General features: G+C 36.8%; 2 protein-coding genes across 2 annotated transcripts; both read left to right on the forward strand.

Annotated features, from left to right (window-relative positions):
- Window positions 1-824: 824 nt before the first annotated feature.
- LOC126618489 (uncharacterized) lies at window positions 825-8,466 on the forward strand. Its single transcript, XM_050286572.1, has 11 exons — window positions 825-1,479; window positions 2,058-2,368; window positions 3,121-3,198; window positions 3,380-3,482; window positions 4,030-4,118; window positions 4,512-4,623; window positions 5,897-5,950; window positions 6,032-6,080; window positions 7,108-7,208; window positions 7,774-7,889; window positions 7,984-8,466. The coding sequence occupies exons 1-11, from the start codon at window positions 1,114-1,116 to the stop codon at window positions 8,327-8,329; spliced, it is 1,725 nt and encodes a 574-aa protein (XP_050142529.1). The 5' UTR covers window positions 825-1,113; the 3' UTR covers window positions 8,330-8,466.
- Window positions 8,467-9,417: 951 nt separating this feature from the next.
- Window positions 9,418-15,103, forward strand: LOC126618488 (dihydroxy-acid dehydratase, chloroplastic). The gene is made up of 14 exons (XM_050286571.1): window positions 9,418-10,115; window positions 10,377-10,448; window positions 11,035-11,082; window positions 12,119-12,273; window positions 12,373-12,567; window positions 12,641-12,752; window positions 12,873-12,942; window positions 13,041-13,099; window positions 13,235-13,358; window positions 13,456-13,526; window positions 13,773-13,874; window positions 14,111-14,191; window positions 14,514-14,672; window positions 14,758-15,103. The coding sequence occupies exons 1-14, from the start codon at window positions 9,426-9,428 to the stop codon at window positions 14,806-14,808; spliced, it is 1,989 nt and encodes a 662-aa protein (XP_050142528.1). The 5' UTR covers window positions 9,418-9,425; the 3' UTR covers window positions 14,809-15,103.
- The last annotated feature ends 686 nt before the right edge of the window (window positions 15,104-15,789 follow it).

Consider the following 15,789-nt stretch of genomic DNA (forward strand, 5'->3'; position numbering starts at 1 on the left):
GTAATAAATTGTTTGCTAGCATAAGATTTTAGTTAATTGCAACTTAGTCGTAATTGGTTTGATGAATTTCTTTCGAAAACTTATCTTTTCTATGTTGAAATTTTTTATTGATATGTTGGAATAGGCTTCCCTCCATTAAACCAAACCAAACCAAACTGAACCAAACTGTTTATTGTTGATTAATTTTGTATATTGTTAGTGTGAAACCGAATCAAACTTAACAGTGTCTGCTCATATGAATCAAATATCAACCGTTACCTAAGTCACATAATGAGCTACTCATAATACTTTAGTATTAAACTTGCCATTAATAATTCGATCAAATATACATCATCATGTCTATTAGTCCATATTTGATTCGGTTACACATCGTGATTACACTTTCGACCCTTAAAATAAAAGACAAGTTTCAACAGGTCCATCGAACATCCCTTAAAGGAGCCAGGCAAAATACGTCTTTCATCGTTGGGTTGATGACGACTAGGGTGTTTTCAGAAGGATCAAATCAGAAAAAAAACGTTTTTAATTTTCTTTCCAAAATTTCAGAATTGGATTAGATCATAATTTTTAAGTTCAGATTTTTTGGCATATTCCGAAATTTCCTAAGTAATCTTAGAATTTTCGGAATATAATTTAGGAATTCATATAATTTATATACTTCTTAACATTTTCTAACTTTTTCATACTTCTTAATATTTTGGGTTTGGTTCTACGTTGTTGCTTGCCCTCTCCAACGGGCTCCCCCATAACCCAATTGCCTGCATGGCTGGAGCAAGCACTTTAAATAGAATTACTTTACTTTAACTAAAATAAAAACATTTTGCAATAAAATCTCACACCTAACATTGAGCATGAATTGGACAGGTGGTAAGTGTGACAGTATCAATGTTATTGGAAGGGCGCCGGTCGACCTGAAATTTAAGACACCGGGTTAAACCCAACGGTGGAACTGCTCTCATCCGTTTCTGTCCGTCCCCTTCGACTTAGAGGAGAAAAGCTGATTCGCTTCAGTTGGCGCTCCCCAGCCCCCGGGATTCCCTGAAATTCAATCGATTGTTGCTTCTGCACTTCTGATCGCAAACCCCAAATCCCTAATCCCTAATCCAAATCAGAATGGGAAGCAAAAGCAAAAGCAAGAGAAGGAAGCAATTGGAGGACTCAACCGACGACGATTCATATTCATCGCCTTCCTCAAGCTCCGCGGAATCCGAGCGCTCTTCGAAAAGGCACCGTCGCAGAAAAGACGACGGTGGTTCGAGAAGAGAGAAGGAACGGAGAGAGAAACGGAGAAGCAAGCGAGAGACGAAGAGAAGGAAATCAAAGAAGAAGAAGAGGGCTTATGGGGTTGATGACGGCGATGAGTCCGGTTCTGGGAGGAGTGCTGACGATTCAGAGCCAGGCCGGAGTCGGCTCGATCCGCAACCCGTTTTACGAGAATTGTTCATCGAATTTCCCAATGTTGGGAATGATTTGAAACAGGTACCACCAAATAATTTTGTTCAGAATCAGAATTGTTGGATTAGAATTCATCTATCAAATGAAACTCTGAAGATTTGATTAATTACAGACAACACCAAACTTTTCCCGCCATGAAACTGATGATAATTTCATTTACTTTTTGTTGTTGTTTAGCTATGTGATTAAGTTTGAATATTAACTAGAAAATTTCCAATCTTTTCCAGCCATGACATTCTGCTGAATGTCAGTTATTTTGGGTTCGGTTCTTTGGTGTTGCTTGTTAACTGATTTTTCGGTTTTGTGTAAAAACATGCTTATGTTTGTTGGATGGTCGTTTGGACTATCTTATTCAAATCTGTTAGTAAATAACAAAATATAGTGTACAATGATTCTTCTCGTAAACAGTGGTACAGTGGGCAAGCACTTGGCATATGAACACTACTTCTATTTAGTTGTTTCGTACTAACTGATTAATTATATGGTTGTTTATGTTCTACTTTATAGTCGACTTTGCAATGTGAGCACTAACAAGGTTCTTTATATTTTTCCACCTCTTGTTTGTAGTGATGAATGTTACTGATTACATTTATTTGATATAGCTTTTAGAAATGATTGATTGTGGACAAGCAGTTGACATCAAGGGAATATCTGAAAGATCTTTGATTAAGCATCTGAAGAAGTTGTTCCATTCGTTAGACCTCAAAGAAAATAATGGGGTCTTTTTGTTGCCTTCAAATGTTCGTCCCACTTTGGAGGTTGTTGGGCTTATGATTCAAAAGTCTTTAGAACCTAAAACTGGACAGAATGAGGTGCATCCAGAACAACCAGATGAGGAATACAATCAAGTGGTTGATGAAAATAAAACGACGGTACGATGCATGGATGATGTTGATGCTGGTCCTAAAAGAAGGTAGTAACTCCGTTTTCACTCTTTATAGGTCTGTCATTGCTTGTTATTTTGATTTAAAAAATCACAAGTGCGAGTTAATGTTTTAGTCCAGTTAACGAGAATCAACCAACTTGTATTAGTTTTTAAATTTTCATAGCCTATTTTTGTGCACTGCTTTATCAACGTGTTCCATAGAAAACCCATTGCGGTAATTTGTTTCCCTTTGCTAATAGCACTTTATTTGATTGAGGTGCTCTATGTAAATGGCCAATAATGAAAGGTAAGAATCTATATGCCTAATTTCATGTTTTTGGGACAAAGGCAAGGATGATAATGGTGACAACAATGATGAAGAGTGCAGAACTTGAGCTGTAAGCCAAGTTGAACCTCAGAAGGCAAAAAACTCTCCTCTTTTATAAACATGTGAATATCTAAATGTCAGAAGGTAAAACAGTCCAGGATAATTCACTAAATTGGGTGTAAGAAACTTTGCTTAGGTTGTGGGCTACTATGATATGCTAGAGGATCTCTTTTCTTATTGGGAATATGTAATTTTTCGTGAGAAACAGCCCCATAATTTGGGTTCTTCTTGAAAGTAATATATTGGTAAAAGTTTTTAATGTAACCATACTTCTATCTTTAGTTTTACATATTGCATCAGGTACTGATGGGCTTGATATATGTTGATCGAATATCTAATGACACTTATGTATTGCTTAAGAAAAGAACCTTGATTTGTTATTTTTTGGTTGATTGCTTGCATTACATTTTAGGACAATTGGCCCTGCAATGCCATCAGCTGAGTTACTTGCAGCAGCAGCCAAATTGACGGAGGCACAGGCTGAGCTCAGGTATTTTATTTGACAGATTATTCAGCTGGCAAATTATTTTGACACAACTTTGCAATTACTCTAGTCTTGTTTATTTTGAATTACAGTTATAATTTGGGTTACCTGTTGACGTGGTGGTGGATTATAGTATTTTCTCATTGTGACTGCTTGAAATGTTGTGGTTTTTATTACATATGTACAGAGAAGCTGAGTTGGAAGAAGATTCTGAATATTTTATAGGACCTCCACCACCTGCCGTGGTTGCTGAAACTGAATCAGCTAATGAAGCTGAGCGGTTTGAAGAGGTATGGTTGTCTTACCTCGCTGACACTTTAACAAAATTAATAAGGAGATTGTATTTGCCTTAGGTTGAGTGAGTTGATGTTAAATCATTACATTCATCTCTTCTTAGCCTTCAGTATTGTCCTTCATTTTTTCATGTGCTTTTACACATGAGTGTACATGTATAGGCACATGAAATGAAACTGACAGATGTATATTATGCATGGGAAGAGTTTTGATCTTTAAACAAGTAGTTAATGAGTTGTTGCGAGGGTTACGAAATGAACTTGAGTGAATATGCACCATAACCATATTTCAAAAGGAAATCTCAGTATTTTCCCTTAGATGCTAGATTACATTGTGCTTTAAGGTTTTGGAAGAGATTTTGTATTTAAAATCATGTCTCAAAGGGTGTTTGCTGTAAAATCAGTCCATGTGAGAGTCTTTGGACTGTACTTTTTATTTACATCAAGCATGTAGAAGCATTTATTTGTAGTCTTTATAGTGTATCTTTTTCCTTTTTCTGTTCTTATATTATCTGAACTCATCGACTAACATGTAACCAATCAGGTCACAAGGATCATGGATGCTGAGGATGATAGTCTATATGATATTTTAGGAGCGAACAACAATATGTCTGCTGAGAATATTAAGAAAAGGTATAACAACTCATATTTGTCTTCCATATTGTTGATGTAATAACAATTCGATGTGCTTGGTGAACCCTATTTTATACTTGAACTCATCTCTGTTCTTAAAAATATATCTGTAACTGAATCTACATTTGGTATTTGATATGCTCTCAGTATTATCCAGCTTCTTATAATGAAAATGTGGAAATAGTTTGAATAAACTTTTTAACAAGTGTATAGAAAAAAATTTGTCATCGTTTATGAAGGCTGGTCATATAGGGTCATTCACATCTTTATAGCGTTATGCTTGTTGTATTAATCTTACCTGTTTTACATGGTTGTGAACTTCTGAGCTTATGCAATTTGTTATGTTGCCTTTGATTCTTATTTATTAATACACTAATTCATCCTGACCTTCAGGTACTGGAAGATGTCTCTTTTGGTGCATCCTGATAAATGCTCACATCCTCAAGCTCACCAAGCATTTGTTAAGTTGAATAAAGCTTTTAAGGAACTACAAGATCCAGATAAGGTGAGTTTTTTTAACAGACATTATATGGACGAGGTATATCTATGTTTTGGATGATCACTGTGACTGATTAGTTCATTGGTTTGAATCTACAAGTTTTGTTTTAGTTCCTTTTCTTAATTTCTGTATTTCTTCTGTATGGTAGAATGCCAAGAAAGGTGTGGCCTGGATTCAGGCGGATAAAGTTTCTCTTCTAAAATTCCCTTTTTTCCTTTTTAGAACATATTTCTGCAGATTAGACTAAAAAAACTACATTTACCTATTAAAAGACAACCAGAAGAATTCAAAGGGACAGATCGATGCTGGCTTTGCTAATATTTCTGAACCCAGACAATATTGGCCTCACTCAAGATACTGCTCAATCAGACAAAAGAAAAAAGAAAACTAGAATAATTCTCAATCCAATTGGTTGTCCCTGCTTTAGTTAGCTTTTTTTCTCCCATTGAATAATAATGAATATCTAAAACATTTGTACCCTAAGCTATTTTAAGTGGTTTATATGACTATATTTGTTAAATGTTGAGTACAAGTCTTTCTTTGCTCAAATTGCCCATTTTTAGGGTCAGCAGCCTGATGAGTCTCTCCAACAATTTGGAATGCAGAAATATTCTGCACAATTACATTGTTCTAGGAAGATGAAAAATTATTCAACCCCTAAGTGTTGCTGTCAATACTGGTTTAGCCATGATGTTAAAAGTAAATTATCATTTAGGAAATGCATTGTATTTGATTTGTAAAACGTGGAGGTAGGCTCCATTGTCTTTTATTATAATGACGGTGAAAACTCCCTTCCAGGTATACATGTAAATATTTTTATTATTCTTCCATTTTATTCATCATTCATTATGAGGTTTTATTCTAACATTTTCTACAGCCAGAAATCAATTTGAATGAAATGTTGAAAATGATTTGGTCAAAAAGCATTGTATATGATATGATATTGCAAGCAAGGCCTATTAGTTAGTATCTCGGTGAATAATTAGCTTATTTTCTATCTATCATTCCTCTAAATCAGAGAGGTGTTTATACAAGTAGAAATCACATTAAGGAAAAAAAGGACGTGATCCACCTAATTATACAACTTACTCCTCTCACATAATCAAAACCTAATTACTGGTTTTAAAATATATAATCAATGCCTGATTGAGTTAAATGATCCTATTCTAGGAAGTTTGATGTGTGGTATGATTGATTTTTATTTGGCACTCTTTTAAACTTTAAGTTTAATGTTGGCTTTTGGTTTTTTTTTTTTTCCCACATTGTCTGTTTGTTGTAGCGTAAAGTGCTGGATGACAAGATTAAACTCAAGGAGGAACATGAAAAATTTAAGGTATGAATTTTCACGAGACCATTGGATCTAGCTATAATCTGAAAAAGCACCTCTAACTTTGTATCTTTTGCTTCCCTCTAGGTTGAGTTGAAAGCTATGCGTGAGGCAGCACAATGGAGAAGGTTACAAGGTTAGCTAGTTTTTGTTTTTTTCCTCTGATATGGAGGTTTTCATCTCTATTTGTCGTCCAAATTCTCTTTTCATGAGCTTCCTTCCTCATTTCCACCCTCCCTTAGTGTGTTACTGCATAATACAAGAGGAGGTTGTTGGTAAAAGACAAATGTTATGTTTTTCATGTTGGAAAAAGATTTGTTACAGGGAAGCTTAGCTGAACGAGTAAATGAACTGTAGGATAGATTCAGAGTACCGTCTGATGTGTTCTTATCTTCTTATTCAAGAAAACCCAGTTGCCTATTTTAGTGAAAATTTCTTTTGATTTCCTGCTTGTGTGTGAAGCATGGGTTGACCTGGAGTGATTCCATGGCACCTCCAGTGTGATGCCAAAGGCTGGTGCGGTTCTGGAATTTTCTTAATCTGTTGGAGTGACTTCAATGCACCTTTGGTGCGATACCCAAGGCTGGAGCAAGCCCGGGCTTCTCTTCTTCTCTCCAGCTGTTGTCCTCAATCACTCCATCTGATTTCGTGCGAGCCAGTAGAGTAAATAAGGATAGAAATAGCCTTTTTGTGGAATTTGGACAACTTTAAGACTAGGAAACAAAATTTCCACAGAGTTTTCTCCCAGGAAAACATCCTCCCATAACATAATTATGTCCCCATTTCCAACAAGTTGACAACACCCAAAAATGAAGCTTTACCTTGGGATTTGCATCTTTCCATGGACTTCTACTTGAGTGTCTCAAGACTCCCTATGATTCTTTTACATATTTATATATTTGGAGTGTAATAATTTATTCTACATGCCCTATGTTTATCGTGGATATGCTAATACACAGAATTTACATGTCTAATTTATGGGATAACCTTTCTTAAGTTCTATTGTTTAGAAGTAAATTTTGATACTTCCTTTAATCTGGACTTTGGAGTACAAAAATATTACTGATACCGACATTTGTATCCTTGCATGAATCTTCTTCCCGTTCTTGGTTAAAACACTTGTTAAATTACACTTTGATCTAATTGAAGAAAGTTTTTGGCAGGAATATCCATGGAGGGTGATGATGAACTCCTAGCAGACATGGATGTTAAAGTAGCACCAAAAAGAGATGAGTGGATGACAACGCTGCCACCTGAAAAAAAAGTAAGTGCTTGTTCATTTTTGTTATCCTGTTGTATCAATTCCCTTTTCTATTCCAAAAGTTTCCGAAATTGAGTTCTCCTTGTGGATTGTGACTATGATATTTACTGTATTCTCTCTTCTCTACATCGAAGCATATTCTAAACTCTTAGCAATGATGAAAATACAGGGAAAATTCGTAGTCGCAATTTTCGTATGATTTATAATTTTACTAAATTACAACAAAAGGTGAACTCCCTTATTTGGTTGGTTGCATGTGCCTTCAACGCAAATCTGATACATAGGCATGTGTTAGATGATATTATTGGGACAATTTGGACATGGTCCAAACACACCATGACATGAGATGGGTCATTGTGCAAATTGTTGGTAGCAAGGAGAGCATATAAAAAATGTACTGTATTGTATATGATAATACCCAAAGCGCTTGTTTTAAAATTACCCACCGTAGTTAAACACTTTCGCAGATCTTATTATCTGTGGTCCAAAACCTAGAACTGCACTGTGTTGTACTTGTTACAAAGCTATTAATGCCTATTCTTTCTTTCTTTTTTGCATTTTTTGTCAGCATGGTGTTGTGAGCATGCAATCAACAAGATTCAACAAGAGCACGAAAGAAGGACGTGGTGATACTAGTGCATGGACTGATACCCCTTCAGACAGAGCCCAAAAAGCTAAGATGGGGTATGTACACATGATTTGATTGCTTTGCACTTGCTTAAAATAAATATTACATGTACATGAACATTTCTTTAACACGATTATGTTACCATTGCAGTTACTTAGAAGCGTATAATCAGGCTGCAGCACTTGCTTCGAATGAGGAGGAAAAGAAAAGGCAGGGTTCAGATGCCGATTTGGTGGACAAATACAACAAAGCAAAACGATCAAAATCATTGGTACAAAAGCACAAAGAGGAGACTGCAAGCCGTTCGAAAAGAAAATCCAAGCAACAGTCACAACAGGCAGAGGAAGAATGGGTGGGGAAACATCCGTGGAAACCTTGGGATCGCGAGAAGGATTTGGCAGGTGGGAGGCAAAATGTAAAGTTGGATTCAGAAAACATGACTCAAGTTTTATCGTCTCGGTTTTCATCTGGCTCGTACGAGAGGAACTTCCTTTAGACATGAATGGATTAGTTGTATTGTTGCATAATCAAGCAACGCATTGATGATGGGATAACAAATATGCACTCAGATAGTATCTAGTCGTGTGTGTTGCTTTACATTTTACATTAAGTGAAGTTGGAGGGTTGCGAGAATTGGTTACCCGAGTTCTTGGCCCAATACTTTTGACTTGTCCAAACGTACCAATTCTCCTCCCACTTCTCTCGATTGTTGGAGGCATTTGCAAAGTGCTTTTAGCATTTCTGGCTGGAGGATATCTTGTTAATAGTAATGTCCAAAATCTGCTTCAAGTGGTTGCATAAAACATATTCAGAAGAAAGGAGGACTATGCAAAGGACACTCTCCCTAAGACATTTAGAATCCTTTCCTTTAGCCTCTAAGACATTTAGAATTTGCTGGTTGTTTTACCTTTATTTACGTATTTACAATATTTCTTACTTATCGTCTTTACATTCAATGATATTTTGAAACTGATGGTTAATACGATTTACATTAAATGAAGTTGGGGTACATTTGGTGAAGTTCTAGGATTGACAAGCTGACAGCGAAGGCTTCCTACCAAGTAATTGTAATATCTAAAGTTAATTTTTTTAGTACAACAGTCTAGTGGTATTTCTCTTCATTTGTTAGTGAGAGGTCTTTAGGTTTGATTCTCGTCAAATGCGAATTTGAACCACATTATTGCTAGCACATTGTGAGGCTAAGCTTATCTCTCCCTTTTAATATAGATAATATCGTTTGTTAAAAAAAAAAAAAATTGAATGATTAAACAATTTTCGATTCGAGTATTTTTTTTATTTTATAGAATGACCTTCAAATAAAAATTGAGATATCAAACGATCCAAATTATAAAATTTCTACGATGAGACGTATTATTTGGTGACGGGGGGATTGAGCTTATCCTAAAATTCTCCAAAATTTATTTGAAACTTTGAGAGTGAATCCTCCCACGGCCGCCCCACCCACCCAGTATGAGTGGGGTAGCAATAAATAAAAATTGTGAAAAAACCTGCCACGTCTCTACTCTCCGCTACCCGACGGCACGCACGTGATACATAAAGTTAGGGGGGCAGCATTAGCTTTCCTTTCATCCATGATTGCATTCCCTAAACCCTGTTTGAAAACTCCGGGTCCCAATCCCCTTCCTAAACCCAAACGCCCAAACGCCCAGACCAACCTCCACACTCCACACTCCACAGCCATGATGCAAGCCAATCTCCTCACTCCATCTCCACGCCCCGCCACCGCCGCCACCTCCACGGCCTTCAAGTCCCTACCCCGACCACCTCATGGGCCCCGCCACCACCGGCCCCCATTCTCCGTCAGAGCCTCCATTTCCGAGGCCGCCCAATCGTCGCCCTCCATCACCGTCGACTCACCCCCGCCCCCGGCCCCGAAGCAGCACCAAAAGCTCAACAAGTACAGCTCCCGCATCACGGAGCCCAAGTCCCAGGGTGGGTCCCAGGCCATTCTCCACGGCGTGGGGCTCTCCGAGGAGGATTTGAGCAAGCCCCAGATCGGCATATCGTCGGTCTGGTACGAAGGGAACACCTGCAATATGCACTTGCTAGGCCTCTCGGAGGCTGTGAAAGAAGGGGTCCGAGAGGCCGGCATGGTGGGGTTCCGCTTCAACACGGTCGGGGTCAGCGATGCAATCTCCATGGGCACCAGAGGAATGTGCTACAGCTTGCAGTCTCGAGACTTGATTGCCGATAGCATTGAGACTGTTATGGGCGCTCAGTGGTACGACGGCAACATCTCCATTCCTGGTTGTGACAAAAATGTGAGTCCTTTTTTTTCAAATTTACTAAATTTCTGATTGTTATTGTGGATGGAAATGTGGGTTCTGTGCTTCTTAGTCTCAGAGCATTTGTAAAGTTATGTTTTCGATTTCAATTAGCAAGGATTGTCTTTTTGGACACTAGAGATGCGGTATCTTAAGAGTTCAAGTGTCTTATAGGCACCCGTAAACGTCCCATGATTCTTTCAACTACTTTCAGTTTTATTTTCTGAAAAGATCGTCTTATGCTCACACTTCTTGCAGATGCCGGGTACAATTATGGCGATGGGAAGGCTCAACCGACCAAGTATTATGATTTATGGTGGAACTATTAAGGTTTGAGTTCTCTATTTGATTGATTTACTGAAAGTACGAGTTATGTATTAATTCTTGTTTCGTATATGATTAGCGTTCTATTTTTCATATATTATTTGATTCGAGATCAAGTTCTCAATGATTTTTCTGTATCTTTATTTAGGATTGATCTTGCATGAGATAACAGGTTTATTAGGGAAAGCTGTATCATTTGCTTGAGCATGTTTTTCCTCCATAGTCAACGGTTTTTGCATATAAATAGGATTTTCTTCTTTTCTCGATATCATAAGCTGTATATAAATTAAGCTCGTGTTCTGGATTAAATTTCTGAATCTATGTACCTTCTGGATCTGTACATACACTTTGTATGTGTTGCTACGAAATAATTTCTCTTATTATTGGAGTCCGTGGCACTAACCCACAATAACTTGGAATATATTATAACTTCTTTACTATACTATTATCTGATGATTGATGTTGTGTGATTCTACATCATAGTTGCTCTCAAATTAATCTGCTTGTTGTATATATTCTTTACAATAGAAAAATATGCGGGCTATCAGTCATAATATTTGTTTTATTTATCTTTCTTTTGTCTTTCTTGCAGCCAGGGCACTTCCAAGGCAATACTTATGATATAATATCTGCATTTCAGGTATGCCTTCTAATTTGAGGTTTGAATACTAATGTCAGAGCTGCCTACTTTTGGTTCTGCGTATAAAGATGTGTCCTGTTAACTTTTTATTTATTTATTTTTTTGTATATCGTAAATATGGTCTTGTTTTCTTTTTGATTTTGTTTCTTTGGTATAAGAAATGGTGTGTGTTTTGGCCCTTTCCATTTCCTTTGTGAAGCCATCAGTGAATGTGACAAAGTTGAAGAAAATTTCTCGTTTATTCCATTAGATGCTTGAAGGGCCACATTCTGTGTCTTCCACAGTATTTTAACATGTAGAAGTTGATTTCTTTGGTTTTAGCATTTCATTTTGGTAAGCTTGTTTCCAAGACCAGTAATGTAGTGCGACATGCAAGTCAGTTAATCGACTAAATCACCAAAAATTGTCTAGATTCTAAGTTTTGTTTGCATTTGGTACAAATGGCTGTTCTTTCAATGTTCTCATTAATAATATTGCTAGTATCCATGTTAAGATTCATGAAGGTTTATTGGAGAGGGATAGTCACACAAAATATGGTAGGGCAAAGCCTTCCGTGTTGGGAATGTTTTTTGGTTATCCGAATAAATAAACTCCATCCCTGAATGGGAGGCTGTGGAGAGCTTTCAGGGCGGTTTTTTGTTCAACTGCATGTTTAGCATCCCTGAATGGGAATGTCTTTGTTTCCATGAATAGAAAAGGATGATCTGGCAACTGCTTGCTGATGTGCGTAAAGTAAACTTCTTTACGCTGTTGCTGTAGAATATGCACTTGTTTGAATGAAGAGTACTTTCTACCTCTTTACCCTGAATATAGAAATTTTGAACTTATTCTTGCTGTTGTGATTTTAGATTCAAAGTCATGGCGTGGAATGTCAACCCAAACTTCAGTTTTTTTTTGTCAATAATTGCTTATGTAAATGCTGTTTGCCTTTAACATAAAAAGCTGTTTCAGAACATAAATTGTTATGTTCTCAATGTGGCGAAGTCAAAAATTATTCTTAACAGATTTTTTTTAATACTTTTTACTGATATCGTAGTGTTATGGAGAATATGTAAGTGGATCCATAAGCGATGAGCAACGAAAGAATGTTGTCCTTAACTCTTGCCCTGGGGCTGGAGCTTGTGGTGGGATGTATACTGCTAATACGATGGCTTCTGCCATTGAAGCTATGGGAATGTCTATTCCTTACAGGTAGAGATGCCTTCAGAACAGAATTTAATTTAATATAATTTCTGTAAGCAATCAAATTCTTATTTTTGCCTTTGTTGTTTTTCACCCCTTCTCTAAAAGCTCTTCTACGCCTGCTGAAGATCCATTGAAACTGGATGAGTGCCGATTGGCTGGGAAATACCTCTTGGAATTACTGAAAATGGATTTGAAACCTCGAGATATTATTACTCCAAAGTCACTACATAATGCAATGGTTATTGTTATGGCATTAGGGGGGTCAACCAATGCTGTTCTGCACTTGATTGCTATTGCAAGGTGAGAAGCCAGATTCTCCAGGATGCTAATAATTGTCTTGCATGAAAATATCAACTGACAAGACTCTTGGCAGGTCTGTTGGTTTGGAATTAAATCTGGATGATTTCCAGAAGGTTAGCGATAAGGTTCCATTTCTTGCAGATCTTAAGCCTAGTGGCAAGTATGTCATGGAGGATGTACACAAGGTATCCTTTCTTGCACTCAATGTAACAATTGGTGGCATATTTTATGTGTATATGCCATTTGTTTAGGTACATTTGGTACTTATTTCTCTTGACGAGCAAGGTAATGGTTTTCTTTAATAGATTGGAGGAACACCAGCAGTCATTCGGTACCTTTTGGAGAACGGGTTGTTACATGGGGATTGTATGACTGGTATGCATGTTCAGAATCTTCATATTGTTTGCATCTTTGGAATTAATAGTTTAAGTTGTAATGCTTATAACATTAACATAAGGACATCCATTCTGTAGTCACCGGAAGGACAGTGGCTGAGAATGCAGAAAGTTTCCTTCCTTTGGCTAATGGACAGGTAAGATAGCTCTCCTCACAAATTAACTTTGTTTTCTGTTGAATCATGTGTTTGAATGAAGACCAACATCTAACATGGTTGCCTCATGCCTTTCTTTATATTCTTAAATTTTATCTTTTCTTCTTACTCATTCAGGATATAATAAGGCCCTTGGGAAACCCTATCAAGAAAACAGGCCATCTGCAAATATTATATGGAAATCTTGCACCAGAGGGTTCTGTAGCAAAAATTACAGGAAAAGAGGGGCTATATTTCTCTGGTGCTGTTTTCTGTTATTTGTTTAGTAATTTGTTTTTCTGTTCTTTTTTAATTTAAAATCCCCTTAACTGCTGAGTTCTTTATTAAAAATACTCCAGGTCCTGCACTTGTCTTTGAAGGTGAGGAGTCAATGGTTGCAGCTATCTCAGAGGATCCTATGAGTTTTAAGGTTGATTATTGTTTCATGATTGCACTTGTCTATGGAAATAATTTGTTCACAACCTTCCAATAGAAAATTCTGGTCTTTGATAAAACAAAAATTCTACATTACCGTAGTGCTTGACAATCTTAGTGAGGTTTTCTGTTTGAATTCTAGGCATATTACTTTCAGCATCATTGTGTTCTACTAATTAAATTGAATTTGAATGTCGAAAAGGAATATCTAAGTTCTTGTATTGTATTTATTGTCCTTCAGGGGAAAGTAGTTGTTATTAGAGGAGAGGGGCCAAAGGGAGGACCAGGCATGCCGGAAATGTTAACACCAACCAGTGCAATAATGGGTGCAGGACTGGGAAAGGTACAGCTGTTCAAAATCTATTTTCTGGTTGTACTTGCTTTAGTTATCCAACTGTAATGATTTTGCTTCACACTGTTTGTTAGTAGTGTTTTAAATAAAGCTAATGATTATGTTTTATAAGCAATTAATCCCAGCATGACCCCTTCAAGTTCAAGCTACATTGCACTGCTTTAGTTGGTATGTAGCTATTGTTTCCTAGTAGATGTTTCAATGGATATTGCTTTTCGGTCTTGCAGGAGGTTGCTTTATTGACAGATGGTAGGTTTTCAGGCGGTTCGCATGGATTTGTTGTTGGCCACATATGTCCTGAAGCACAGGTGTTTTTAACTTTCCATTAATGTCATTTGATTTTAGCTTTTACATCTTGATAGGTTGTGTCTATCTGTGTGTGTATTCCTTTGATTGCATTTTTCCGCGAGCTTCATGTTACTGGATCTACATGAAAACTTTGGGTACTTTGATCGGTACTTAATGTCAAATAGTTCTTGAAAATGAAAATTTAGTCATCCGTTCCACCAAGAAAATGAAAAACTAATGTGTTACAGCAATCAAGATTATTTGCAACAGGCAGAAAATTTATACATCTTAGACACAAGAAAGGGAAATGAACTCATGGAATGCATTGTGAATTATTTTCAGGAAGGTGGTCCTATTGGATTAATTGAGAATGGGGACATCATCAATGTTGATGTTGCAAACAAGAGAATAGATGTCCAGTTAACCGATCAAGAGATGGACAGGCGAAGGAAGAACTATATTCCATCGCCATACAAGGCTAACCGTGGAATTTTGTACAAGGTATGTGAGAATCTTGTTCTGCAACCATCCTTCCCGTGTTATGATTGTTATATTAATAGAAATTTATCATCTTCTTTACGTGCAGTACATCAAGAACGTGCAGCCGGCTTCAAAGGGATGCGTGACTGATGAGTAACGGTGAAGAATATCCGTAGACGGGGGTATAGAGAGTGTGGTAGCAAGCTCAAATTGGCAAACCCCCTTAGGATGTGTGCAATTGGGTGTAGCTTATGGCGGCTCTTGTAGGATATTATGTCCGGTCGGCTTTGTACTGCTTCTATCTTATGTCGTATGTTTGTGCGTGCCAATTTTGCTGGTTCAAGGTTTTTCAAGTTATCCTCTAGTTTTTCAGTTTTTATTTCTGTCTGCTATCTCCAACAGAATTTTATCGGCTAATAATCAACTTTTAATCTCAATTCGTACCTTTTACACATCTTGTTTAATTTTGGCCGTATGTTCTGTTTGATTTATTTGATTAGATGACCATAAATAGAGGTGTGTGAGTAGCCAAGTAATCATTTCATACAAGTTCATTGAAATATTCTTTTTAATAACAAAATAATAATTAACCTTTTAGAAAAAAATATTAAATACAAAATAAAATAGCCAATTAGCATGCGCGTAAGTGATAATGGTAAGGGTGCTCTGTGAGAGAAATTGGTGAGAGAGAGAGATGAGTTTGACCAAAATTTCATCTAGAGAGTATCAAAAGGAAAGTGGTGAAGTAAAAAAATTAAGGGACTGTTTGGTATTCTATCAAAAAAAAAAATTATCATTTCTCAAAACATGTCTTAAGAACATCTCTTAAAAATAATTTTCTTTTAGACTCAAAAATTTATTTGGTATAAAATTTGAAATTATTTTTAGATCTTAAATTTAAACTGGACAAAAACTCCATAGAGAATGCGGGAGAGGGAGAAAGAGGAGAGAGGATGAAGTAAAAAAATAAAGGATCAGAGAAGGAGAAGAGAGAGAGGAGAGATGATCAGAGGATATAAAGAGGAGGAGGATAAAGAAAGAAGAGAAAAAGAGAAATAACGAAGAGAGTGGATAAGAGGGAGAGAGGAGGAGAGTAAAAAAACAGAGGAGGAGAGAAAGAAGAAAAAAGGGAGAGAGA

This window comes from Malus sylvestris, chromosome 4 (genome assembly GCF_916048215.2).
Source record: "Malus sylvestris chromosome 4, drMalSylv7.2, whole genome shotgun sequence".
NCBI lineage: Eukaryota > Viridiplantae > Streptophyta > Magnoliopsida > Rosales > Rosaceae > Malus > Malus sylvestris.

What these genes read in the sequence shown, in the direction of transcription:
- LOC126618489 (XM_050286572.1), top strand. Translation starts at nt 1,114, where the DNA reads ATGGGAAGCAAAAGCAAAAGCAAGAGAAGGAAGCAATTGGAGGACTCA. An exon ending in GATGCTGGTCCTAAAAGAAG is followed by an intron (nt 2,369 to 3,120) that starts GTAGTAACTCCG and finishes ATTACATTTTAG; the next exon opens with GACAATTGGCCCTGCAATGC. An exon ending in AACTACAAGATCCAGATAAG is followed by an intron (nt 4,624 to 5,896) that starts GTGAGTTTTTTT and finishes TGTTTGTTGTAG; the next exon opens with CGTAAAGTGCTGGATGACAA.
- LOC126618488 (XM_050286571.1), top strand. Translation starts at nt 9,426, where the DNA reads ATGATTGCATTCCCTAAACCCTGTTTGAAAACTCCGGGTCCCAATCCC. An exon ending in TTTATGGTGGAACTATTAAG is followed by an intron (nt 10,449 to 11,034) that starts GTTTGAGTTCTC and finishes TCTTTCTTGCAG; the next exon opens with CCAGGGCACTTCCAAGGCAA. An exon ending in ATATAATATCTGCATTTCAG is followed by an intron (nt 11,083 to 12,118) that starts GTATGCCTTCTA and finishes CTGATATCGTAG; the next exon opens with TGTTATGGAGAATATGTAAG.